Raw genomic sequence first — 27,675 nt, 5'->3', positions numbered from 1 at the left:
ATTTATATTAAAAACTACAAGATATCAGATAAGTACAGGAAAACTTTAAAAACTAAGGTAATCCTGAAAACCACGTTCCCCCTCAAGGAATCCATTCACTCAAACTATATTGTATATAGAGTATAAAGGACCACGAAAACGATGGAACGACAACTTACTGGAGGCACATTGAAAAACAGACCGAATGATGTTCACACAAACGTAAGAAGAAATAGTAAATAAAAATAATAGTCTCTAAGATTAGGTAGGTATAATTATATAAAAAAAAAAACTTGAAATAATTAAGTTTGTTTTGGTTCCTAGCAGTTGTCAAATTAAAAGTACTGGAAATTATATTATATATTCTGATTCTGATGTTCAATCTAAAATAAAAAAAAAAACAAAAAGTGATCGCAGTCAGTAGGATTCGAACCTACGCTCCCAGAGGGAATCTGATTTCTAGTCAGACGCCTTAACCGCTCGGCCATGACTGCTATAATTATTTGTCTTCAAAAACACTTTGTATTCAAATCAATGCAGTAAAACCTGTTTATGTTTTAATTAATGCAAAGCATCTAATATTTTGAAATTACCATAAAAAATTACATCATTTTTAATACTTTTTATATTAATTATTATAACTGTGGCAATCTGCTATTGGATTGGAAGTAAATAGTTGTTGTGACTTTTCTTTTTCCTTACAACACAGTCGCGTATGGCAAGATGAAGCATTCACCACAAAAACACAAGAATTAAAGTGAGTATTTAAGTAACACCTGAAATAACTTTAAATAACCTTTGCTAACGCAGCAAAGGGGTTGAGATAATTCGATTGAAGATCTATATTAAAGAAACATTCACAAAATGGAAGAAAGAACGTACCGATATGGGCAAACTTTTAGATATACCTACTTTGTGTCGCAGATGGTCAGGTCATCAGGTGATTATCGCCCAAGATTATAAAGACCTTAACTACAGTTTTTGGTACAAAATATATGAGTATTGGAGGAGAACAACTAAATTTGGTATTAGAAAAAGAAAATCAAAGAATAAAATCATTTACTATCTTTAACAGAAATTAACCACCATTTACCACTCAAAAAAAGATGGAATATACCGACTAAATCTTTTTATTACATTACTGCCGCACCAAACATTTTTTATTTGATTCTATATATTTTTTTAAGTTTAAATATATTTTTTTTTATTTTTCTAAGTGGGCCGGAAATTGTTATTAACAAATAGCTTATAACAAAAAAGCAGTTTCTCGAATCGCGTCGAGTAAAATTGTTTTAGGCGTATCTCATTGAAATAAATACATTTTCTTTCTTAGTAATTTTTCGAAAAATGCTTCCTTTTCGAGTTATTTGCAATTTTTTGTTGAAACAATACCTTAATTAGTGATTTTTGGTTCAGTTTTTTCTAAAAAAACTACTAAATGAATTACAATTCTACAAAAAGCTTTATAATTTTGGAACCATCTCGTACAAGTAAAAATATTTTGACTATAGAGCGTTCCACGTTAAGAAAATAACATTGCGGAGATAGGGCCATGTATTTCTTATGGACGATAGAAGCGCAGCGATGCCACGATGAACACAAGCACGATTCAGGGTTGTATAATTTGTATTTTCGTTTTCACAGACATGAATTAAATTAATGTTTTTTAACGTAATTGACCAAAAGTGCCCATTCGAAACAAGTGAATGATGAAAAGTAGGGAAAATGATTTTAATTAAATAAATAGTATTTACAAAAGATAATTTTATTTTATCTTATTTTAACTATAGTAACGACAGTTTATTTGTTTTTCGGTAAGAATATCATATACCATGAATCATAGAAATCAGTAGATAATATTGCTTAGTTAAATCATGCACTTTGCTGGCTATTAAAGATTTAAAAGCAAATAAACGGACCGCTTGGAATGCATATATCTAATTACTAATTGCAACTTAAAATAATACGGTGTGAGTATGTCAGCGATTTTATGTCGTTCTCTGAGACTACATAATGATAATAAGGCTTTGTGGTTCTTCAGTTGTTATTCTTTACAGTTAAATGTTAATTGAAAATGAAAATTCGAAAAATATATCGACAATCTAGTAAACCGCATGCCTGCGAGTTTTGGCAACACTGATCTCCATAAGCCTAATGTTATTTTCTTAACGTGGAACGCTCTATAGGATAAGTGGTTTCTATCTTGTTAAAAACAGTTTTAAATTTAAACAACTATTTCTAAGCGCCGCGCGCCTGTATGGAACATTCTCAGTGACAACATATCCTACAGCCTACACCTCGGTAAATTTTCATGTCAATTACTAGCTCATAAGTATTATTAGCGCAGTGGTCGAAATATCGACCACATACCTATAAAGTACTATTAGCTGTTTATTTATGTATATAATTTCTGTATCAAATACTTGCAAAATGAAAAACAAAATTTAGTGAAATTCGCAAAAAATGCTAATTAAACTACAATCTTTTAAATTTATTGTTTCCTAAATATACTTAATGGTTTGTGTTATAATTTGTAGAAAACCCTCCCAATGAGACACAAAGAGGTTCACGGTATGCACGTTCTTCCAACAATGAAGTTTGCTGTCGATTTCGGTATGTCTCTAATTTCTGAGAAGATACGTAGTCGGGTTAGATTATACAGCAGTATTCAGGATATGATATCGAGCGGCCACATAGAAGTTGACATTCTACCCAAAGAATATGGAGGAACCATGCCGATGGCTGAAATGATAGGTAAGTCAATTCGTTTCACTTGTACCTACATTTTAAGTCTCGGCATTTAAAGCGCCAGGATTCTTCGCACGGTGATTACACGCACCACCACGCACGAACTTAAAGAATTGGTGGGGTGGCGAATGGACACATAGATTAGACATAGATTAAAAATACAGCGGTGCCAAAAATTGTTTCTTCAAAAATAATACTCACATTTTAGCTTATATTTCTTTATAGACATTTAACAGATGATCTTAAATTCATCTTTTTCTTATTTTATTTTAGCCTTGTAAGTGATCTTTCCAATTTTATTTGATTTAGAGCTTGCAATTACAAAATAATCTGATTTATCGCATTGCATTTTTTAATGTTAACTGTGTTATATTTAAATAAAGTCCAACTTATTTCCATTCGTCTCTTCATGGACAATTTAAAATTTAAAGAAGCTAATAGAAATACTGGTTTTTTTAGCATTATGGAAAAAAGAACTGTACGCAGCTCATCCTATTTTAATGTCTCACGACAGGATGGAAGTTAATGAAGAGCTATTCACCGAGAAAGCAAAAGAAGGAGCCGTATCGGCTCTGAAAAGGAACGTGACCTCTTGTGGCTCTGAAGGCGATTCCTTATGTGGAATAACAGGCAATTTTAGGAGGCTAGAAGTAGATTAGGGTTAAGCTTAGAAGTAGAAATAGACTTAGGTTGTGTATACAAATGTTTCAACAAGAAACTTGTTTCATAATGAATTAATCAGTATGTTACTTAAATATACCACTGTGTTTCATACATTTAATTTTATGTATTGTTATTATTTCTTGTTAAAACAGTCTGTATATATTTTATACCAATCTGATTCTGGTTTAGGTTAAGCTTCATGCATTTTTATTATTTTCATTCATTCCAACAAATCATCCGTGGAAATTATGTGATTACCTGTTATATATTATACCTATTTTTATAATAAAGTATTATTTGTATAAATATATTATTCTTTTGTCCCATAGTAAGAGTTGTCACAGGTGCGACTGACTTTAGATTATTCGTCACAACTTAATACCATGTGTATATCCCACATAAAGTACGTGCCTCCTAGTGGCAGCAGAGCATTCCTTACAATGAGAATCTTGGCCTGTACAAAAAAATGTAAGCGAGTGTGGGGTAATTCTCCGCTTTGGTTGAATTAGTAATGTGTTCGCCGAATCGTGCTGGACATGAGCTGATAGGAAAGGCGTTTATGCATCAAATGTCCTAAAATCTTTTCGGGTCGTAATGATTAAAAGGCATTCTCCACTATAACAACAATATACTGAAATAATGAAATGATAAAAGAGTTTGCGTGAATTGGCTCCCGATAAAATTCTTGGAAATTTAGGCGGTAGGCGATGAATTTTATTGGGGTGGATTTCCAGTTAAAAATTCGATTTTTCCATCGTTCATTAAATTCGTAGACTCTTCGCCGCAAACTTATTTCAAATTGGTTTACTGATAGTTTTGCGTCTTGCTTGTATTTGATCATATCGTGCTAGAAAATGCAAGCTACTGAAATGTTAAGCGAACGGGGAAAACCCATTCTAGTGGCGAACAGTTTTAAATATAATTTCCACAAGTTGCCATGACATGGCTCTTCTGTCTACTCCGCTTCAGCCCTCTATCTTCCCTTCAATTATTATTTGCAGAAAATTATATTTGTCATTTCCCATTTTGTGTACTAGGTACGAGGTCTTTCTTGCCTTAATCGTTGTTAAAAGTTCTAACTCTCTATTTTTGGTGTTTAATACTGTTCAATTCGTAATGTGTTGTGTCTATGATATTCTAAGCATTCTGCGATAATGTCTCATTTAATTTTAATGTCCAGGCTTCGACTCCATACAGAATGACTGATCAAATAGTTAATATAGAGGGAGAAAATCTATTCTCTCAGATTCAGAAATGTTTATTGCTTTCAATTACAGTAATTGCTTAATGTAATAGCTCTCCTTATAAAACAAACAGTTATTCCCCCATGACCATTGGTCGTCTAGGGGTCTTGTTTGAATATGCATTTAGAGTTCAAGTTAAAGAGCAATGGAGACACGACACAGCCTTGTCGGGCACCAGATTTTACTTATAATTACTAGTAACTCATGCAAAACCCAAAATGGAATATCTTTATGAAATTTATATTCGTTTGCAATAATTCCGATTGCACAAATAATTGCTAAGTGAAAAAATGAAAAATGTAGTAGTGATAATTAAAAAATTACTTCTTCTTCATGTGCCATCTCCTCTAAGAAGGTTTACAACCATCATAGCAATTCGCACTTTCTTCCTTGCATTATTAATTGCAACAAGTTATAACGCTCGCCCCTCATGACATGTCCCAGATATTGCAGTTTTCTGACTTTAATTGTATTTAAAACCTCTTTATCTTTTCCCATTCTTCTGAACACCTCGACATTCGTGACTCTATCCACCCAACTTATTCTTAATATCCTTCTGTGGGCCCATAACTCGAAGGCTTCTAATCTGTCCGAAACATCTTTTTTTAATGTCCAAGCCTCCAACCCATAAAATAATACGGAGAACACGTAGCATCTCAGAAGTCTTATCTTTAAAGAAATTGAAATGTCCCTGCTGCAGAGCACTTTTTTTCAGTTTGTTAAAAGAATTTCTTGCCTGTACTATTCTTGCCTTAATCTCTTCTGTGTACTCATTATTTTCGTTAATTATTGTACCCAGATATTTATATTTTTCAACTTTTTTAATTTGTTCTCCATGCCTATTGTTATGTTTTCTTGGCGCTGTTGGGCTTTTGTAATTACCATAAATTGTGTCTTTTTTGTGTTTAGGGACAGTCCATTTTCTTCACTGACTTCTACCACTCTGTCAACCATTTGTTGTAAATCCTCAAGACATTCCGCTAATAAAATAGTGTCGTCGGCAAATCGTATATTATTGATTGGTCGGAGGTTTACTTTTATTCCCATAGTTAGTTCTTCTAGTGCTTCCTGGATTATTTCCTCTGAATACAAATTGAACAAAGTAGGAGACAGGACACAGCCCTGCCTGACGCCCCTCTCAATCTATATTTCTTTTAAAAAGACGTTGTTCTCTTTTACCACAGCGATCTGATTATAATAGATAGCGCTAATGATCCTGATGTCTCTCATATCTAAGTTTTTCTTGTCAAGTAATTCGGTAAGACGGTTATGTCCGACCTTATCTAAGGATTTGTTGTAATCCAAGAAACACATATATACTGACTGATTAACATCCATGCACCTTTGCACAAGTACATTCACAGCGAACAGGGCTTTCCTTGTCCCCAGTGCATTTCTAAATCCAAATTGTGTGTCACTTTATGTCCTGCTCAAGTTTGTTGTGTATTGTCCGGTGTATAATTTTTAAAAATATTTTGAGCGTATGACTCATTAAACTTATTATCCGGTGGTCTTGGCATTCTTTTGCATTTGGTTTTTGGTAGTGTTATGAATGTTGACATCAGCCAATCTCTGGGAATGATCTTGTACTGTATATTGTATTGAATAAGTCGACCAATATTCCAATTTGCTGTTCTTCTATTAACCGTATTATGGCTACAGTTATTTCGTCAGGACCTATTGCCTTGTTGTTCTTTGTTCGCTTTATCGCCTCTATTACCTCATCTTCTGTTATGTCTGGGCCGTTGTCGATTTTTTCCTGCTCTAGTACTATCTCAGTCCGTTCGTCTTTAAATAGCTCTTGAATATATTCCTGCCATCTTTTAAGCCTTTCACCGACGTCTATAATTATTTTGCCGTTTTTATCCAGCAATATGTTTGATTTTTTCTTAATATTAGTGCCTGTTATTTTCCTATTTTTTTTTTATGAAGGTTTAAGTTATCATGTTTCTCTACCAACTGTTCAATTTCTTCGCATCTGTCACTATACCATCTTTCCTTTGTATCTCTGATCTTTCTCCTTATTTCTGTGTGTATAATATACATGTTTTTGTCCTTAAAGGATCTCCTTGCTTCCATGAGATCCAGAATCTCATCGGTCATCCATTCATTTTTGTTCGTGATCAGCTTAGGTGTTAGTGTTGTCTCACATGTGCGTATAAGAGCATCTTTTGACATATGATATTTCCTGTTCGCATCTTCAGTAGGAATAATTTCTATTTTGGTGAGCTCTTCTTTAATTTTTAGTGTGACTTGCTTTTTTGTTGATGGATCTCTCAAACGGGATACTTGTATCCTCTCTACTTTAGTTTTAGCCACAAGCTTTTTTAGATTAATTCTAAACCTTTCTACAACTGGGTTATGATCTGATCTCACATCAGCTCCGGGGTATGATTTTCTCCAGATGAGAAGTAGTCAATTTGGTTTCTGATGACGTTATGTTGGTTGTCTGCTGGAGATTTCCATGTATAGAGTCTCCTGGGCGGCAGATCATAATAAGTATTCGCGACAATAAAATCGGTCTCTTGGCAGAATTGAGCCAATCTGTCTCTTCTCTCGTTACGGGTACCCAGTCCAAAGTTTCCAATAAAATCACCTTGACTGAAAAATTACAGAACGTCACTTTTCACAATTATTCTTTAACGCAATTATCTCGGAATGGGTGATCTTGAGTTACGACAGTTTTCTTTGGGAGGGCCGATATAATGGAAGGCAAAAAAGCAATAAAACACAGTAAGCAATAAAAAGTAAAATATCAATTTAAATAAAACAATTTTAACATTACATATTTTTTACAAATATCAGTCAAAAATTCGAAATAGTTTTTTATGCAAAATTTGCTTTAAAACGTATTTTCAAACATACATCAAAAGGAGCGGAGATTTAACAATAATTAACAATTTTTAATCTGTGAATTAACAATATAAGAACACTTGAATGACGAATTACACAGTAACAGATAGATTGATAAACTAAAGTAAAGAAAAAATTAAAAACGGAATGCTAAAAAAGAACTAACGATCAACTCAAAGTTCCAGTATGTCACAGACATATAGAAGAATAGAAGACACAATAAATAAGTTAAAAACATTGTGCCTGGCAGGCTAAAACAATAAAAATTCAAATGCAATATCAATTGACAAATTCAGTTTATATATTTTTGCAATTCCAATAACACTTTGGAACGCAATCCTTTTAATCCACTTTTTGTATCATGTTTTTCTAAAACAGTCTCCATGATTTCTTTACTATGTGGCGAAGAAATGTTTTTTGAGGTAAGTTCTTTTTGAACCCAGTCTCTAATTTGATCACTTGTTAGCTCTTCAAATACAAATAACTCATAACCTTTAATTCCGGAATTGTCGAAACTGTTACGTATTTTTATTGGATCATCATAATTTATTACTTTATTTAGACTCTTGTCAATGTAATGTGTGTTATAGATAGCAATTAAAAGTATGAATGAGTCTTTAGGAAGAGAATAAGCAAACTCGAAGAGTTCAATACTGTCAGTATTTGTTAAGTCATCGATGACAATTAAATTTAAACAGCAACTGTTGATTGCGTCTAAAATTTCTCGCCTTTTAACTTTATAATCTAAATGCGAAGCATGAATCTCATGTGCCAAATTGTGGTGAAAGTGCTTTTGAACCAACCTAGCAAAATACGTCTTTCCCACTCCTTGGGATCCTACAAAACTTACAACTTTTAACTTATCAGCCCATGTAGCTCTTCTTTGTAATAACCGAATAAAATTCTCTACTATTTTTGTATGTCCAATAATGTTCGTTTCTAAATCTCTTTTAACGCCATCTATCTGGATATCACTATTTACAAATATGGTATTTGGATACAAATAAAAATAGAAAGCAACAGCTAATACTATAAAAAGCACACAGCTCTTGTATAAATTATTATTCTTTTTTGTATGAGTAATATGTATAACTCTAATTTTCTGTGATAGTTGGGGTAAACTTTCACTGTTTTCAGTTTTGGTATCAGTCTCATCAGTATCTAGATCTTCGGTAGTGTTAACGAATGGTAATTCTGGTTTACATGTTTGATTCACTGATTTTAATAATTGATTATTACTTTTGTTTTTACTTTGTCTACTTCTAACTCTTTCTGGGCATATCATTGAAGGGAAACGTTCTTCAGTATATGAATTATCTACATCCATTGGTTCTGCTGTAATATCGTCAACCTTGTAAATATCTCTTCTTTTGTACATTGGACTACAAAAAGTCTCTTTGTAAATTGGACTACACAAATTACCTAAAAACAAATCAAATTAGTCGAGACATTAATTAAATCAGTTAATTAAATTATATATAAAGGGTACAGGGAAAAAGGGAGGTATGTCAAATGACGGGAGAAAATGAGATAATTAGACCATATAGTCGTACAAACTAGTTACTATTTCATGCAAAAAATTCACATTGATGAAAGAAGTTAGTTATAATGTAACACATATTTGTTATACAGGGTAAAAAAGGAGGCATGTCCGAGCGCTACAGGGAAAAAAGGAGGGATGTCAATGTGACCCACGGCGACGAAGCGGTTAATACATTTAGTTTGTACGTGCAAAGAATATAGACGCATATAGAAGGACAGTTGAAATGGGCGATTTGGTTATGGTTATTATACTTCAAAACAATCCTTAATAGGGCGACTGCATAAACTCAAACCGTGGCCGTCGGCTTAAAAGCTTAAAACCATCATGAAAGATGTAGTTAGGGGGAAGTGGGAAAGGAGTACGAACCGGGCTATTTATTTAACTTATGCATCCACGCCTAATCAAATTTCGATGCCATTGATTAGCAAACTGTCTTTTTTGTTTGTTTTTTCACAATAAAATCTTTATTTTTAATATGTTAAATTGTTAAATTTTTAATTTTAAAACTTAAAAAGGTAAGATATTTACAATATTCAAAGTATTGAATTAAAAATAAGTTTGTTCCAACACTACGAAAAACCGTCACATAACTTTTTATTGTACTGTTTACCTGCCCAAAAATTTACGAAACAATTTAGAAAAATTTAGTTTAGAGTTGTTTAGAGGTTATGTATGTTTGTTTACCATCGAGTTAGAATCTATGGAGAGGGCATCACGTGACTAAAAACGACCTCACTTCGGCCATATTGTTTTGACACTTTTGACAGATTGTATATGTTTATTTACGTTTGTCGTTTTTCGAATATTTTTAGTTTTATAATACTTTTATAGAAACTGTAATAATATATTGTGATAATGCATAATAATGGTTTCTTATTTTCAACGTTGTTGCAGTGGCAGAAGCAATGTTAATAAAAATTCTTCAGCAATAACGTTCTACAGGTTAGTATACAAATATGTAAACAAAGTAATGGCTCGTACTTCAGAGAATAAATTAATAGTATTTGACTGTATTAATTTATCTTTATGTATAATATATCGTGTTTTTAGTGTTTACCGCGGGATAAATAAATCATAGTTTAAAAATGTATTGCTCTTTTTTAGATTATGATTAAATCTTCTGAATAACTAGTCATATTTTTATAGTAGTTTTAATATTATTGAGTCCGGCCATGATCCCACCGCCATATTGATATCACAGTTAGCCACGCCTACCTACGCCGTTTTTAGTACATACGTTAATATGCTCATAGCTTCTCCATAGATTCTAACTCGATGTTGTTTACTGAACCTGAAAGGAGAGTTATCAAGTTGTAAATATGTCTAGTGAGAGTGACGAGTTTATAAAATGTGATGTTATGGACACACGGGAAAATAATGCAAAGAAACGTAGAAAATATGGACGAATTCATGAAGTAAATAAAAAATTAAATAGACAAAGCCATGTAATAGGACCGGATTGTAAGTGCGTTAGGTTTAAGTGTTTTCTACAAATACCGGAACAAGCAAGAATTCAAATTATTCGAAAGTTCAACCTCATGGAGTCGAAAGATGCCCAAAATATATACTTATGCGGATTAATTACTGTACAAACTGTACAGCAACGAAGACCACGAGTATCAGAGGACTCTGCACTTCTTCATGATGCCGCCATTAGTTATAGAATACGTTATAATGTAGATGACGAAACACAAGAAGTTCCAGTATGTCAGAAGGCCTTTTTGGCATTCCATGGAATTGGGAAAAAAGTTAGAAGTTCTACAAAAGTCACTAAAATTGACAGGTCACGCTCCAAATGTACACAATGTATGTAGAAAAATTTCCAGACAAGCGTACTTCATACGAAACATATATAGAAGTATTTTTTCAAGTAAATTTAATATTTCCTTTATGTTTTTGCAATTCAACTGAAACCTTATATTTAACCTCTGGTTATACCTTGATCAATGTAAATGACAAGACTACAATTTTTGTGCCGTTTAATGTGTTATTTCTGACATACCTCCTTTTTTCTCTGTACCCTTCATATTATATAAACGTGGAGAATTCCAAATGTAACAGAAAACTAAATTGAATACAGATTACATACAATCCTCAGTAATCAATATCTTTAATGACTACTGATACCGATGTTGCCGCATCAAACTGCCAAGGTACGAGTTGACAACTAGAACACCCGAAATATTAAAATACAGAGACCGCCAAGGTTGCGACCTGTTCCCACTATTCAATGTCTATGTAAAGCGGTATTTAAAGAATTTACAGAACGTAATGCAACAACGAATGCTGTCATGAATACAGTCAGAAGATGAATTTGAAGAAACCTAAATGCATGATCATGACTAAATCAGCAGATGCAAACATCCAATTAATTATTGAATATACTGTAATTGAGAGTGTGGACACCTACAAATATTTGATAACATAAATAATATCAAATATATTTATTTGATATTATAAAATATAAAATATAAAATTCATTTTAAGTTTCTATATTGTCGAGATATAAGGTTAGAGCTACGCCTAAGAATTCTTCGGTTTAAGGTATTATATCGTGGATTCAAAGAATGTCAAAAGTGGAAATAACTAGAAGGATAAGAAATGAAGCGGAAATCATATTAACTATCAAAAGATGAAAACTTGAGTACTTAGGACATGTGATGAGAGGGCAAAAATACTCATTATTACAACTTGAGAAGACGAAGAATATTCAGGATTAAGAACCAGAGGGAATGATTCGAATGCAGTAGTACAGAACTATTTAGAGCAGCGGTCAACAGGGTCCTTCCACAATTTATATAGATTCATTGAAATATGCTTTTGGATTGACAGCTACCATTAAGCAAAAAAAATGAGAAAGATCAAAAACAACACTGCTTGATGGTGTCCAAAAGACAATTTCAGAGAGAGATCTAAAACCAGAAGACTGGGCCGATAGACGTGAATGGAGACTGAACCGGACGCTAGGAACTGGACATTATAATAATGTATACAGGTTCGGAAAAAAATTATGGCGGGTCTAAAAAAAAACAGCGGGATATCTAATAAAGATCATTTATTTTAGAAGTAGCAAGGTTTGATAATCAAAATTCAGTATGCCGACTTTTCAGACAACTGCAGAAAAAGTACAAATAATAAAATGGTACTTTGGGGGCCATTCAGTACAAAAAACCATTAATTTATTTATTACTGTACTAATAGTTAGTAATAGTAAACTGTAGCTTGGCTGTACTAATGGCAAATGTAAAACTGCTGTCCATCAGAACAACCTCGGGAAATGAAAAATAGTCAAGAACAGAAAATTAGAGAAACCAGGTCTGCGCATTTTCAGAAGCGACACCTTGTTCAAGTAAACAAATTGCCATTGAAGTTGATTTACCTAAATGAAAAAACACGAGAGAACTATTTTGAAAAGAAACAACTACCATTGTTATAAAGGTCACAAAATATTTCCTGATGATCATTTTAAACCGATGGAATTCTGTGAAATTAGAGAGAAATGCAATGCGAATAATTTTTTGAAGAATATTTTGTTCTCCTTCACAATTCACAACAAGCATAATCCATCCATTGTACGTTCTGTGTCTCAGAAAAATAAGCATTTGAGTGTGTCAGTTCGTCCGCAGTATCCACAAAAGTTGAACGTTTGGATTGGAATTTTGGGAGATCAAATACCGAATATTTTCAATTACTGTAAAATCAAATTATTCCTGCACTTCAACATCTTCAAATCAACTTAAACGAAAATTGGTTTCAAGACGGCTGTCGTTCACATAATGCACAGGCCGTTAGATACTATTTAACTTTGATTTTTCATGAATGTTTGATTATATTACTAGTTTTATTTATCTTTTAAAAGTATTTTTGCAATGCCACTTTAATTCTCTCATTCATTTAAATGACGAAATAATATATATAAATAAAATTGTTACAAGAACAGTATTATAGCAAATCTATTATTATAATTTAATTTTTTTTTTTCTTTTCTGAATTACTAGTTCATTGTTCTAGTTTATAGACTGTTCTGCTAGCAGTTTGCTTTAGTTTCTAATGTATGATCATAAAGGAAACATCTGACCAGTGTTTCAATGCAGCTCTCTTTAAATGATAGATGTACAACAGCTTCTTAAAAAAATTTAGTTACATAAAATACAACTTGTCTATTTGGTTACAAGAAAAGCTTTCTACTGGCTTATATTAAGTTTTTGGAATTATTAAGAAGTATGTATGAAGAAAAAAATACAATACTTCAACCTCAAGTGTGAGTATTTTGATATATTTGGTGAATACATAACTGTTATTAAATATTGAGCATTTGAAATACTTGATTGCAAAACTAAAAAAAAACGGGAGATTAAAAAGGCTCCCAAGATGGCATTTCCAAATCATAAAGTCATGTAGAACTATAAAATTGTGAAAAAACTTTCACAAGGTTGAAACTTCTTGTTCAAGGAGACATTTTATAAATCTGACGCTGGAACTGCATTATCAGTATCCAAGAAAGTTAAAGCAATGACCAGTAGGTATAAAGTATAAACTCTACAGTCTTATTATAGGAGTGAAAATAAAAGAAGCGATACCAAATGATATAATTGGACTTTTAAACAAACATTTTAGTACAAATAGGAAGTGGATAGAGGAACTTCAATTCTATGTGATTGTTTTAAATAATGCAGGTTGACATATGCAGCATTTTAGTGGCCTAAACTGAAAACACACTGAATTTATTTCTGGTTTTTGTGTGTAATACATTTTATATTTGAAATATAACATAAAAGCTTTATTATAAATGTGTAGGTATATATTTTTTATTTTATAACCTATATACCAGCTATACTCAATAGACCCCTCATATGAACTGTTTTTTATTTGTTGTTTGATGGGATTTATTGTTTATATGAATATTTGTTAATAATGGAAATAAACAAAAATATCTTTGCTAAATCTTCAGAAAAATTCCATTTCTAGGCCAAAATTCTCTAGACTATAATAATATTAAAATATTATAAGTATAAAAAATTACATTATTTAAATTAAATTTAATATAAAAATAGTTAAAATATTCTGATAAGTATTTTCTGTTCTATATTTACATGAAAAACATATGAAACATTACGATGGAATATGAAAGAAGCAACTGAGTGCACATCTGACGTCATTTAGTGTATTTCAATTCAATTATTAATCTTAATTATTCTTGTTATGATACATTCGTAAATAAAACTTTATATTTATTGTTAAAAATTCCAGAAATAACAATGATTTTTTTTAATCGCTGAAATGGGGAGTTATGAGTTGCAATTGTGATGTCAACATAAGGGAGAGTCTAGACTGTAAACAATGCTTTACAACAAAGTTGTGGGGAGTATTAAAAAGTCCAAATTTCTTAAGATGTTAGTTAATGGATGTTCCCTTAAAATGTGTGTTTTTTGTAATGCCTCTATAAAATGTTTATTTTCTATAAATGTTTCATTTCTTTATACATCATATTCTGATATTTTACAACTCTGAGCATAGGTTTAACTTCTAACTTCTAATTTTCAATTCAACTATCCAATTAAATCCTTCCAATTAAAAGATAATTTGGAATGTAAATTGTATTCAAAAAATTCTGAACTTACAAGATACTATTTGTAAGAGCTTTTTTTAATTTATATAATATATACTATATTGGGGGTATCCTGTCAAATAAACAAATATTAAAAATAATATGGCTATCAACATTTGACAAAACAAAGTCCCCTTTAGTGGGGACTTAACCCTATTATTTCAGAAATGGTTCCCACATTGAAGCAGAAATCTCATTATTTCAGGACTTGAGGTATAGGTATTTCATTTGGTCTTGACTATAATTGCCTTAAGTAATTTGTTTTAATATTATTTGATCTCACAGTATCACTTACTTGACTGTTCCTGCTGTTTGGTTTTCAGCTTTTCCTTTTAGTTGTTTTGTATGCTATATTACAATAATCATATCTTATTTGACTATGTACCTTATTGGTACAGGAATAATGTGAAATAATTTTAGTCAAATCACTAGTTTAATAAAAAAAAACATCACACATGCCTTGCATAAAAAATTGTAAATATTGAACATCTCCATCTAAAGTGAAAAAGATTAGATTACTCACTTTTTATTGATCTTCTTTGTAAGGAATACAATATCTACTTTATAATATTCATTTATTCTATACTAACAAGTCAATGATCTAAAGATTGTTAAGTAGGTTGAAAATATACTAAAAATTTATTTGTATATAAATTTTAATAGTCAGTTTTTATCAACTGTTTTTCAGCTGTTGTTTTTTAGGTTTCAAGTGGACATTATTTATAAATGTTTATTTTTATAAATTGATATTCAGAAATTTCAGGAATAAAAAGCAGTAAATTTTTGCATTGCATGTTTGCATGTACCTATATTTTCAAAATGTAAAAATATACTTTGTTGATACTTCCCTGTATGTGTTCCAGATAATAAACTCAGCAGTTGAGAATGTGAAAAATATATTTTAATAATAACAAAGAGTGTTGAAATTATAATTAAACCAATAATCACATAAATTATCTTGAATATCTGAAGTGGGAAAATCTTACCATCAGACAAGTCTATACCTATGTATAAACATATAAATTAGAACTTCTTGTACACAATGTGGATGTGTGGCACTTTGATTAAAAATTGTGATAAAAGAATATTCCCATATACCATATGGATTGACAAGTAATTAAAAAGTTAATAATCTGCCACCATGTAAGCTTTAAGTTAGAATAGAGGTGTATTTCAGATTATACAAAAATAAATCAGTTTGATGATCTTACCTATTTCATTATAGCTACAACTTTTTTTACCATTTCCAAATGTTGAATATGTACTGTCACCTAGATTTCGGCTTGGTGAGACAATTTCTTCAACATAAATTCTCCTTATAATAGAACAACCAGAATTTTGCTCTTTATAATAATCCCTGGGAGAACTAACACTAACAGACAGGTTGTCAAATTGTGATATATAGAGATCCGATTCGGAATATGATCTATTTAGTTTTTCGGAGTACATTTCCTTTCGTTAGAACGAATTATATATGCACTAATCTCACTTTTATGTTTTTAACGGAAGAACAAAAATAAAGTTGAACAACCATTTACTGTTTGATTGATTTGACAAAAACATATGATTTTCAAAATTCAAAAAATATTTAACGGTAATGGCTATACAACCAACATTCCGGAAAAAAATAATGAATTACATTCAACTGTCATTATTGTGAAAATGGGAAATTATGCAAAAAAATAACAGTTATTTGTTATTTTTGAAATTAAATATAATAATAAAATAGAGCCTAATCTTTTTTGAAGGTTGATTATTATCATTAGATTTACAACACAGATTACAGTTATCAGATCGTCACAATTATAATTCCTAAAGAAACACACTGAAAAGTGAAAAAATATTCTTATTGGAGATTCACTTTTCCGACTTATAAATAGGCATATTTAAAAGGATTACTTAAGTTTACAGAATGTACCACCACAATAAAGAGTTTTTAGGGTGATATTTATATCAAATAGGAAAAAACGTTCTATTAAGACCCAAAATCTTTTAAACCACCTAACCTGGTTTTTATATAGAAACACAGAAGAACTATTTTGTACTGTCTGTCTTTGTAAGTCTGTGTACTAAGTGTAACCCTGAAGCCAGTTGATTGCATCCTACTTCCTCTGTCCGATCCCTTCGTGGGCAGATATTCACCTGAAAAGATAATATGCCTATATTTGGGTTTTTGGGTACCACATCGGCACATCGTCAGAAGTCTGGTACCATATGGTCGTTTATAACGTCACTGTCCTAATACAACCATTACCTTACTCAGGTTTTCTAAAATTCTATAATATACTTTTCTCGACTCCCTCCTTATAATGTGAAGGAGGGAGGTCTAGTAGGGTACTGTCATAGCTGCTGTCGGTGTGCCCTTTAGACCCCTGTAATTCCAAGGCAAGCAAGTCTTTGCATTTTGCTCAGTTCGAGGATGGCAATTTTTTGCTACTCATTCGGCCACCATACCAGTGATGCATATGTTATTGTTAGTTTTATCACCGTGTTATAAATCCATGTTAATGCCTGGATTTATAATGTGTTCCCCAGTAACGTTGCATATATCACAGGCTCTACAACATGCCATAAATCAACCAGCAGTTCTTTTCGTCTATCCCTTTCAGTCGAACTCTCTTGTAATTGATTCATAGAGTGTGTTGTAACCTCTATATCGAGAAATTATACTCCATCTTCTGTACGAAATGATGCACTGCCATTTCAGTAGATAATCCTACATAAGTCCTGGATATTCTTGGTCCAAGTGTAACTGAGCGTGTATAATAAAGCCTGAATTCTATATAATAATCATTAATATAAGCAAATGTTATCACTCAGTCGAATAAATGTGAATGTTCAGTTCAGACAGCAGATGAAAGGACCGTGTATCCTTATATAAAACTAGTATGTAAGAAACAGACAATAATGTCTTCAATAAATTGTTGTTCACGGTGTAAAGTGTTTTATTGAACCATGTAATTCAGTATATGGTGTCAGATTTAAAAAATGTTAACAGGATGTAGGTATCCAATTCGTGTTTTTGGATACAAAATAGATCTATAGTCTAGTTCCAGCGTAAAAAGATTGGAGTCCATGTTAAAATCCCCTGAACCTCTATTGTTGAATGGGAACATTGAAAATTGATATATTAAAAAACTAGAAGTTCATGAAAGCTAAGTAGGCGAAGTCTTATAACACCTTCTCATTTGATGACGATGAAGAAAAAACTATCGTGTGTGGCCCAAGAAAAATATAACTACTTAAAGATTGATATTTAAGAATATTATTCAGCGCGAGGAGCAACCACTTGATTCATTTGTGAATGAGACTTGTGAAAAACTATTGACACAAACAGACTACAACCAACAACACTCAAGTTTTTACTCAGTACGTTAGCAGTGTCTTTACTACACTACTAAGATAATAAAATAATATGATGGTTAGACTACTGTGTCAATTATGTCCAATCCAATAAAAATCTACACAACTTTGAAAACTTCTAATCGACTTTAACCAGTAACATAATTAAATTCCTATGTTTGTAGTTGTTAGGTTTGACACAAATGACATTTGAATTCTGCGCAGTTCATAAGAGTTTTATTTGTGCATGTGTTGTGTGTTGCGTGAGTTCTGTAATTACAATGAGTGTGATAAATTAAGTGGAGAAAGTTCATTAAAGACTCGATGATGGTCTTGGACCATAAAAAATTTAGTTATTTTTTAAAAACAAATAAGACTTTTTGGATAAAAACTCAGCATATACCTAAGAAAGCTTCAAGCGTATTTGAAGCTTTCGAGGCCGTGTTCATGGAAGTATGAACCTAGACTCGTTGTCTTTCACTTTGTCACAAATAAGTTATTTGATTGCCACATTAACTAAAAAAAACTATAAGCAAGTAGTAGGAGACATAACTAAAGTAAGTACAATTTTTAAAAATTTCCAGTGTGCAAACGTGTCTACAGGATTATTATAAAAAATGACAAATTAGATCATCCGCCATGTTTTTCTGAAATTTTCACATAGGAAACTTTTTTACCGACATAGTAATGAAAAGATGAACAAAGGTGTTTTGACTGTTGTTTTTTGTTTAGAATCCTCTACAGATGTAATTATAATGCAAAAAACGCATCTAGTTTCGAACGCTTTTCACAAAATTTTATTTAACAAGCATATTTTTTTGACAGCTTGTTTCTTTGCATGGTCTGGAGGCGGATCGTCACTTGCTCCAATGTCTGTTTTCATCAGTGGACTTTTCAGAGTCTACAAATAAAATATCAGCTCCAGCTCCCCAAAACCAAGCATTATTGGAACAGTGCTCCAGTTTGTTAAACAAACCATCATTGTTAACAGCCCTTTGTTATATTACAGACAATCCTTTGATAAATCACAAGGTAAGTGTTATTTGTAAAGAATTAAAATATGCTTAATGCATTTTTTGTTGTAGACTTTAAAACTTGGACCTCAGTTCTTCCATCAGTTGAGCAAGTGCCTTCGCCTCTCAGCTGTCCAGGAAGTTGTTTTTGCCATTGCTCTTTGCCACTCATCTCATACAGAAGCCAAAAATCTAGCCCAAGCTCACTTAAGAACTACAGTACCTGCCTTAGTTCAGTCATATATTGATACAGAAGGAAGTAGCAGTCAACACGAAGGTGGACTTCACGAAACAACTCCTGAAGTACTTCACCTCATTATATCTGCTGTTCTAAAAAACCCCAAGGAAGTAGGTCTTACTAACGACAACCATACAACATTTCTTGAAACCTTACAACGAGATTTTCCCAAGGATCTTGTACCTGTAGTGCTTGCGCCATTAGTGTATCCAGAACATAGTGAATTGGCCCCAGAAATGTCATCTGAAGGCCCCGGTTTATCCGGGGGAATGCTTGAAACATCTTTATCAGATGTAGTGACTGAATTAGGATATAATTTTACCTCGTCTGTTGAAGAATGCCGCAACAACCTCATGAAATTGGGTGGCAGAGATATTTCCCCTGCAATAGTATCTCGTATCCTTGCTGTTATGTGCCGAACACACAGTGGCCTTGAAGACTCTATTTCCATTCAAACACCAGGATCTTTTAATAAAGGATCTGATAATAGAACATCATGGAACATTGATAACTTAATTCAAGCTCTTAAAGAAATTGTTCCTAATTTTCAGTGGAATAGTATTGTTGCTGAACTAGATCATCCTGAGTTCATTGTAAAAGATAGGCAAGGATTGTGTCTATTAATAAATGGACTTAGGCAAGGTTTACAAACGTTTGGTTTTCACCCAGAAACATTTCCTGTGGATCAGATATATAAAAGATGGCAAAATGTAGAAGGACAGTTTAGTTTAGTACAGAATATCCTTAAAAATCCAGATGTGTTTTGTTTTGTGGACTATACTTATGCACCTGTGGCAGTTGATGTGCTGAAAACTCCTCCTGAGCAAGATAGCAAAGAATTAGCAAATTGGAGATCTTTAAATCTTGTTGAACTTTTATTGAGCCTATCAGAATGTGGGTTATATACACATGTTCAAGAATTGTTTAAAATACCAGTACATAGTTGTCCAGATGTACTAGTTTTAGCATTACTTCAGATTTCTGGCCAAGTTACTTTACTAAGACGTGACTTGCTCACTAACTTGATCCCTATATTTTTAGGAAATCATCCTAACTCTGCCATAATTTTACATCATGCATGGCACACACAGAACATCAATATTAAACCCATTATTATGCATGCTATGGCAGAATGGTATGTTAGGGGTGAATGTGATCAAACCAGGCTGTCCAGAATTCTTGATGTAGCTCAGGATTTAAAAGCACTATCAAGCCTTTTGAATGCACAATCTGCCCAGTCATATCCTTTCATTATAGATTTAGCTTGCCTAGCTTCACGAAGGGAGTACTTAAAATTAGAAAAATGGCTTTCTGATAAAATAAATGAACATGGAGAAGCTTTTGTTATGGCCTGTGTAAAATTCTTACATAGACGTGTTCCACAGATAGCAAAAGCAGATGAATCCCTAGGCAAAGTTGTTCCCTTGCCTACAGAAACTTTGACTACAATGACATTATGTCTGCAAAGGTAATTATTACTATTTTAATATTTTTAATATTTATTGTGTTAGCATTAGATGTTGTAATTTTTTGTAAATAATTCTTTTTAATATTTTGGGGCAACAAATTAAAGGTAAGCCTATAAACAATAAATAAAGGATTATTTCAATTTAAAATAAATTCTCATAATAATATAATTATGAATCTTGTTGCTAGATTTGGTAGTTTTTACTATTTTGCGCTGAACATAGTGTCACCACTTGTTGAATAACTTACGTAAGCATATTTGATTGCATACTATGCCACTTTTTTACAAATATTTAGTATTTCAGTAGAACAAAGTATAGATAAGTACATTGAAATGTGTATTAATAATATATATTTAATTCTGAATTATGCATTATTTCTTGATGATGAAAATATTACTCACTTTTGATTATTATATACACATACTATAAGGGAGCTAATACTATAGTTTTGGTGATTATTGTTAAATTTGTAATAGTCTTTTTCCTAGACGTACACTGTAATACACTTGTACTACAGCCAATTGGCTTACAGTAAATCCAGTACAGTCATACTCAGCAAAATTTATTTTTGGGGTAAATTTTGCAGACCAATATTGTTTTATTCACTGGGGTTGATGTTATTAGTATCTTTTTGGTTTTAGCAGTACTGTCTTTTAAATTGATAGAAGGGTATATTGGGAATTAATTTTTAAATATATTTGAACAATAGTAGTTTTCGTAGAATTTATTTCTGGCCTTATTTAAAAAATGTGCCAGTATTTTACTGCTATATGTGACTGTTTTTTAGCAAAACTTCTATTCTACAATTTTATTTCTCCATTTTTCCATTTTTTAATCTATAACCTATGTTACTGGAACTGACAGAGACTATTGAAAATATGACCTACACATTTTTTAAATGTCATATCAATTTTTTTTTATTTCAAACGTATTCCATACTACCATACACCATAAAGTTGTAATCAATACATAATGCTCTCTAGTTGCTATCTCAGAATAACTTCTATCTTATTCTGAGTTAAATTTATTTTCATGATTTACCAGACAAATATTTAGCCCTTTATATATAAATATTAGTAATTATTTTAATGTCATATGCTATTATTTGTCTCATTACCCATTAATATCCAATTCGCATCAAGGTCATGAAGTGTCAGTGACACTAATTATAGGAGATAACAAGAGATAATATATATAGAATTAATATTATAAACAAAACATTTGATCTGTTATGCATTATATCAAATGAAAACTGGTGCAGATCCAGTATCAGAAGAGAAAATATTAATATGTTCATCAATAGAAAAAACAGGAGATAATGAACATAAACATTATAGAAGCAAAGAATGAAGTTAATAGATACACTATGATAAAATGGATGATGTGACCAAGGGTATTTACAAAAGTAGATAAGAATTTGAAAAAAAAAACAGGAGTCAAAATAGTGTCTTCTTCTTCTGACAGTGTCTATCGGCATGCACTTGTGTTTATATATTTTAGCACCTTTGAGATGGGCATTCATGTTACGCATATTTTAAAAGTTATCTTCTAGAAATTATGTTTAAAAAAATATTTAATATAATTATATTGATGGCTTCTTCTTCTGCTTTTTATATAGACATGACTCTGTCTGTTTTTCAATGTGCCTCCAGTAAGTTGTTGTTCCATCGTTTTCATGGTCTTCCTACTGATCGTCTTCCTATTGGGGAACCGTCTCTTGCTGTCTTTACTACTCTATTTGTTGTCATTTGGCTTATATGATCGTTCCATTCTACTCTTCTATTTCTCACCCAGTTCTTGAAGTTGAGGTAAATGACCAGTCATTGCCACTATAAGAAAGGTAAAGCTAAAAATCATATAAAGACAAAAAAACCAATAATTGCCACAAAATTTTTCAAAATACCAATTATTGTCACCCAGTCATTGCCATAAATAAATAACGACATTTTACTGAAAAATCTTGTTTATTAATAAAAATATAAACCAAAATAATTAATAAAATAATGAAGTCTTTCCATGTAAAGTACATGTTGATATAAAAATAAGAAAAAATAAATTGAACTACAGTGAACAGATTATAAATGTGCCTGTAGGAGATGGCTTCTATGCGCTGTATTATAGTCGATGTATGAGAGAAAGTTTTCAAAATAATGAAATAACAAATAATAATATAAAATTTGTTATTTCATTATTTCGAAAACTTTTTCTCTCATACACCAACTATAATACAACGCATACAAGCCATCTCCCACCGACATGTTTAGAATCTGTGCACTGTATATATCTAGTATTTTCCACAGGTTTTAGGCCTCAAATACATCCACTGACAAAGTAAATTCATAACGGATCCATTCACCAGTGGATAAAATAATGTGTTGGCAGAATGCCTAAAATACCTACGATTTTCATTAACAAAGGAGATGTCTTTTTCATCACAAATAAAAATCTTCTTTTCAACACTAATAGATTTCATAGACATTATTTGTACATTATTACTGTCCATAAGGCCTTGAATAATACAAACATATCTGTATGTTATGGATTTTCTTTTACTGCCTAGGAATTTCACAAGTACATATTTTCCCACACTAAGTTTTCTTACGAATTTAATGGGTGGATCGTGTGACTAATATTTAGTTTCTACGTCGAATGGGCAAGGAATGCGAGATCAATAACACAATTAAAGAGCGCAAATTAGAATATCTTGAAGATGTTATAAGAAATAAACACAGATATGGCTTATTGCAACTCATTCTTCAGGGAAAGGTATTTGGAAAGAGAGGACCTGTTTGGAAACAGAATGATAATCTACTAGCTTTATTTTAACATCTAGTCTCAATTGATCTTTAACTAACCACGTCAACATTTTTTAGGTTAAATTTAACTACTTCTAAATGTGCCTATCTTCTAGAGATGTTGGCGACCACATTGACCCATCTTATTCTATTCACAGCAGCTCGAAATAGATCTATTGACGTTAGACCAGCCCACTTCTTAAGATTGGCCACCCAGAATGTACGTTTACGTCCAGGGCCTCTCTTACCCTCAATATTGTCTTGTAGAATCAACTGTAGACGTCGGTATTTATTATTACGCATGATGTGGCCGAAGTAAGCCAATTTTCTGTTTTTTATGGTGTTAATAATTTCTTTGTCTTTTCTTAGCCTCTGGAGAATAGTTATGTTACTTGTGTGGTAACATACTTATATAAGACCCTCAACATACGTCCGTAGCACCACATTTTAAGTGTCTCTAATCGTTTTATGGCATCTTGTGTAAGGCTCCAGCTTTCTACTCCATAGAGGAGGACACTTAAAGATAAGTTGCAGGGAATCTTCCTAAAGCTGTTGAAAGAGCTTCTGGCTTTTTCAATACGAGTTTTTATTTCGTAGCTATGATCACAAGTATCCTTAATATTGCAGTCCAAATAGCATACCTTTTCCACTCTTTCTAACGGTGTATCGCCTATTGTAATTTGGGCGTTTTTGTTGGAGTTCTTACTAATGATCAATATTTTTGTCTTCTTACAATTTAGTTTTAGGCCGTATTTGTAAATTTAGCACATTTTAACAAATTTTTATAATTAGCATATTTTTATAACTTATGGATTGAATACATAAGAGCACCAGTTTATTGATGAAGCATTTACTCTTTATATCATAATAGTTCAAAAAGTAATTCATGTTTTATGAATGACAAATGATCTCTCTTTATATTCGAAGAAATTCTAGAAGTTTTAAAATTAGATTAGATTAGGCAAACAAATATTATTTTAACATGGTTAATCAAATGAAGGGGGGAAAAGATACAACCATCTTATTTAAAAGACCGATATTTAAGTTTCTAACTTAAGCTATAATAACAATTTCATTGTAAACTTGCAACGTTTTCCCATGGATGTTTGAATCTTTGTAAAATAAATGCTTTTTGTTTTATAACAAAAATTCTCAGTAGAAAAATGTTTAAAATTTGTATGTATGTATTAAATTCGTATGTATTTCGTTTAATTTATTATAAGTAGTATCTGCATTATTTACTTTGCCTTAAAGTTTATTGGCTTATTTGAAGTTATTAAATCATTTAAAGGGCATTTACTACTTTTGCGTGAATAATGTGATTTAAAAGAATATTTTTTAACATATTTTCTAAACCAAAATAAAATTTTAAACTTATTTACATCGACTACCTGTATCTAATTTGTAAATACTGATACTGGATGAGTACACAGTGAAACAGCTGGTAAACTAACCAGAAGAGAATAAACTACAAAATACTTCGGTTCAGAGCTGGCCGTAGGAGTTTCAAAAAGCAACGTCCGCAATCGAAAAAAAGTGAATTCTAACACAATATAGTAGAACACATCACTTATTGGGAAAGTATACCCTGACAAGCACATGGTAAAATGTATATTGGATCGACTTGAGCTGAAAGAACTGAAGTACTGAGAAAAACATATGAAATCAATTCAAAATCATAACAAGCTTCCTTACTGGACATGTGCTATTCAACCGACACCTGCACACAATGGGGCTGTTTCATGAAGACTCAAGTTGCAAAATTTGTAGTGGAGAATCTGAAACAGTCAACTCTATCTTATATGACTGCGAAGCATTAGATCGTAGGCGGAAAATACGATTTGGAGACTATCAAGTCACTCTAAAAACATGTAGTACCGACTCCACTGGATCTGTACAAGGATTCCGGAATTCTGGAATGGGTATCATGTATAAATGGAAGATGTTAAATATGCAATTCACTGCAGTAATAATATTAACAATATTGTATGCTGTGCTACTTTCCACGTCCAGATGCGTGCGAAAATTTTTGGGAGATACACCTACGTACCAAGTCACCTAGAACTCGATAACATGGAAAGAGTCCCACCAGAACTTAATTCTTTTGATACCGTAGGTATCTGGGATAAGTGAATTTTCCCCTTAGATGAAGTGTGAGCCGTACGGCTAAATCTTGTATGGCATGTTTGCTAAAGAGATTCTTTCGGATTGTTCTGGCGTCAATTGTATCTTTAACCCTATTTCAGGTAACTAGTGTCGATGCACACTAATTCAGGGGCTGATATCTTTATGTGCTCTCCTTGAATTACCAGAAATTTTATTTCAGGCGTATTTCAGATCGCTTAGGTATGTGGTTAACGTCCATTGTATCCCTCTTGTGCCGCAGTTTAGTATGTAGAGAACATAATCTATTACCATGTTAAAAAGAAACGGAGAAAGCACGCATCTCTGTCTGACTCCAGTAAGTATGTCAAATTCGTCGCTGTTGATTCCATTGTGTGTCACACTGCATTTCGCCTCAGTGTATAGTGACTTTATAATGAAAATTATTTTATGCGAGGTGTTTCTTAGCTCTAAAATCTTTCATAAATTAGCATGAGATAAAAGCCTGTCAAAAGCACGCTCGAAGTCAACAAATGCTCTTTCCATATCTCTACTTGGTCATTTGTTGTAGTAAGTAATTCGCCTGTCTTGGATCTTACAATGTTTAAACAGTTGAGCCCATTTTTTGTTAGTCGTCTAGTAATTTGGTATAGCTCTCTAGTTCTGTTGTGTTGTGCAGCTGTTTTAGCTTATTTTACCAGGTCTTCAGTTTACCTTCTTTTGTCTCTTCTTGCATTTCTTTTAACTGCTTTATATACTGTTTCATATTCTTGTTGTCGGTTTGCTCTTTCTTCTACAGTTCTTGCTTTCAAATATCAAACTCTTTCTTTCAAAACAAATATCTTTCTTTTGCTGTTTTCTTTCCTCGATAAGATTTCAAATTTCATCTGACATCCATTCTTTTTTATGTTTCTCTTTTTTACCAGTTTGTCTTCAGCTATTTCTGTCAAAACATCTGCCAAATATTCCCAGCTATTTACTTCACGTTCTCTTGTTTTGAGTTGGAGTTTCTCCCTAAATATGTATCGTCCTGGAGCCATTTTTATTTTGTTTAGATTGTATGTTGGTCTGTTGGTGTTTCGCATGATTTTGTTTTTGGTCATCTTGATTTTAATGGTACCGTTTACGAGATGATGGTCACTTGTGAGGTCTGCTCCTCTTTTATTACGTACATCAAGAAGAGATGATCTCCATCTTTTTGATCTGGCGATGTGGTCTATTTGATTTTCTCTTATAAGACCTGGTGCAGTCCATGTAACCTTGTGGATATTTTTATGTGGGAAGATGGTTCCACCAATAACTAAGCTATGATTGGAACAAAAATTTAACAAAAAAAACGGTAGATTAGATCGTTTATTTTCTGCAGGACGGTGTATGGTATATTGATTGAATTGATAAGCAAAACATCAAAATTGTATAAAAAAAGGTTGATATTAAAATATGGAACCGAAATACAGATATTTAGCTCAAAAATACAAAATAAAATTTATATGGATTAAATAATAAAAAAGTTAAATAAAGAATTGATTAAATAAATGAAACGCAAAGGCAATATTATGGATATGCAAATATGGATAGTATTATTGCTGATACTTAAAAATTTAAGTACTACCTGTAGCATATTTCTAAAAATAGAAGCCTGCAAGCTGCAATCAAGCAAATCAAGCTGCATATTATGGCAACCATGCAAGATCTAAGAGAAAATAAAAAAAGAAAAACTTATAAAATTGAAGAAAGCAGTTTCGAAGAGGATGAATATCTGAAAAAGAAATCAGAATTAGATACAGTAGAAATGTTGATAGATATCCACACAATTTCATATACAGTGTGTCCGTAAAATATGGAATAAATTCGATATTTCCTAAATGAAAAGCCTTTTTAAAAAAATCTTAAACACGTTGATTTTTAAATTTAATGTTCTACATTTTACAATAAAATTTCATTATACAGGGTGATACACATTACACAGATGACCTCATCGGCTCTTTTTTTAAATGTAACACCCTGTATTTTAGGACATTTTTAGATCGATAAAAATAAGCTGATTTTAAAAAAGTATAATACTCAGGTCTAATGA

The 27,675-nt window shown here is 32.0% G+C and overlaps 3 protein-coding genes and 1 non-coding gene across 5 annotated transcripts in view; 2 read left to right on the top strand and 2 right to left on the bottom strand.

Annotated features, from left to right (window-relative positions):
* Window positions 1-3,696, top strand: part of LOC140432629 (retinaldehyde-binding protein 1-like) — a 45,141-nt gene extending 41,445 nt beyond the window's left edge. For both annotated transcript variants that reach the window (XM_072520656.1, XM_072520657.1), the window contains exons 5-6: window positions 2,517-2,733; window positions 3,187-3,696. In XM_072520656.1, coding sequence (XP_072376757.1) covers window positions 2,517-2,733; window positions 3,187-3,386 — 417 coding nt within the window. In that variant the 3' untranslated portion in view covers window positions 3,387-3,696. The remainder of the gene's footprint in view (window positions 1-2,516; window positions 2,734-3,186) is intronic.
* Window positions 392-473, bottom strand: TRNAS-AGA (transfer RNA serine (anticodon AGA)). The gene has a single exon. It is a non-coding gene; the product is annotated as a tRNA-Ser (tRNA).
* Window positions 3,697-7,375: 3,679 nt separating the features above from the next.
* On the bottom strand, window positions 7,376-16,228 carry LOC140432627 (uncharacterized). The gene is made up of 2 exons (XM_072520655.1): window positions 15,850-16,228; window positions 7,376-8,909 (listed from the first exon to the last, which is right to left on the bottom strand). The coding sequence occupies exons 1-2, from the start codon at window positions 16,085-16,087 to the stop codon at window positions 7,780-7,782; spliced, it is 1,368 nt and encodes a 455-aa protein (XP_072376756.1). The 5' UTR covers window positions 16,088-16,228; the 3' UTR covers window positions 7,376-7,779.
* Window positions 16,229-18,220: 1,992 nt separating this feature from the next.
* On the top strand, window positions 18,221-27,435 carry LOC140436561 (CCR4-NOT transcription complex subunit 1-like). The gene is made up of 5 exons (XM_072525487.1): window positions 18,221-18,537; window positions 18,806-19,012; window positions 19,066-20,699; window positions 25,266-25,461; window positions 27,217-27,435. The coding sequence occupies exons 1-5, from the start codon at window positions 18,436-18,438 to the stop codon at window positions 27,433-27,435; spliced, it is 2,358 nt and encodes a 785-aa protein (XP_072381588.1). The 5' UTR covers window positions 18,221-18,435.
* Window positions 27,436-27,675: the final 240 nt, after the last annotated feature.

Source organism: Diabrotica undecimpunctata, chromosome 1, assembly GCF_040954645.1.
Source record: "Diabrotica undecimpunctata isolate CICGRU chromosome 1, icDiaUnde3, whole genome shotgun sequence".
Taxonomy (NCBI): domain Eukaryota; kingdom Metazoa; phylum Arthropoda; class Insecta; order Coleoptera; family Chrysomelidae; genus Diabrotica; species Diabrotica undecimpunctata.
This window is presented reverse-complemented; position numbering and strand designations above follow the sequence as displayed.

What these genes read in the sequence shown, in the direction of transcription:
- LOC140432627 (XM_072520655.1), bottom strand. Translation starts at nt 16,087, where the DNA reads ATGTACTCCGAAAAACTAAATAGATCATATTCCGAATCGGATCTCTAT. An exon ending in TTGTAGCTATAATGAAATAG is followed by an intron (nt 8,910 to 15,849) that starts GTAAGATCATCA and finishes ATTTGTTTTTAG; the next exon opens with GTAATTTGTGTAGTCCAATT.
- LOC140436561 (XM_072525487.1), top strand. Translation starts at nt 18,436, where the DNA reads ATGAACCTAGACTCGTTGTCTTTCACTTTGTCACAAATAAGTTATTTG. An exon ending in TAGTAGGAGACATAACTAAA is followed by an intron (nt 18,538 to 18,805) that starts GTAAGTACAATT and finishes TTTTTTTGACAG; the next exon opens with CTTGTTTCTTTGCATGGTCT. An exon ending in TAAATATGCAATTCACTGCA is followed by an intron (nt 25,462 to 27,216) that starts GTAATAATATTA and finishes TACTACCTGTAG; the next exon opens with CATATTTCTAAAAATAGAAG.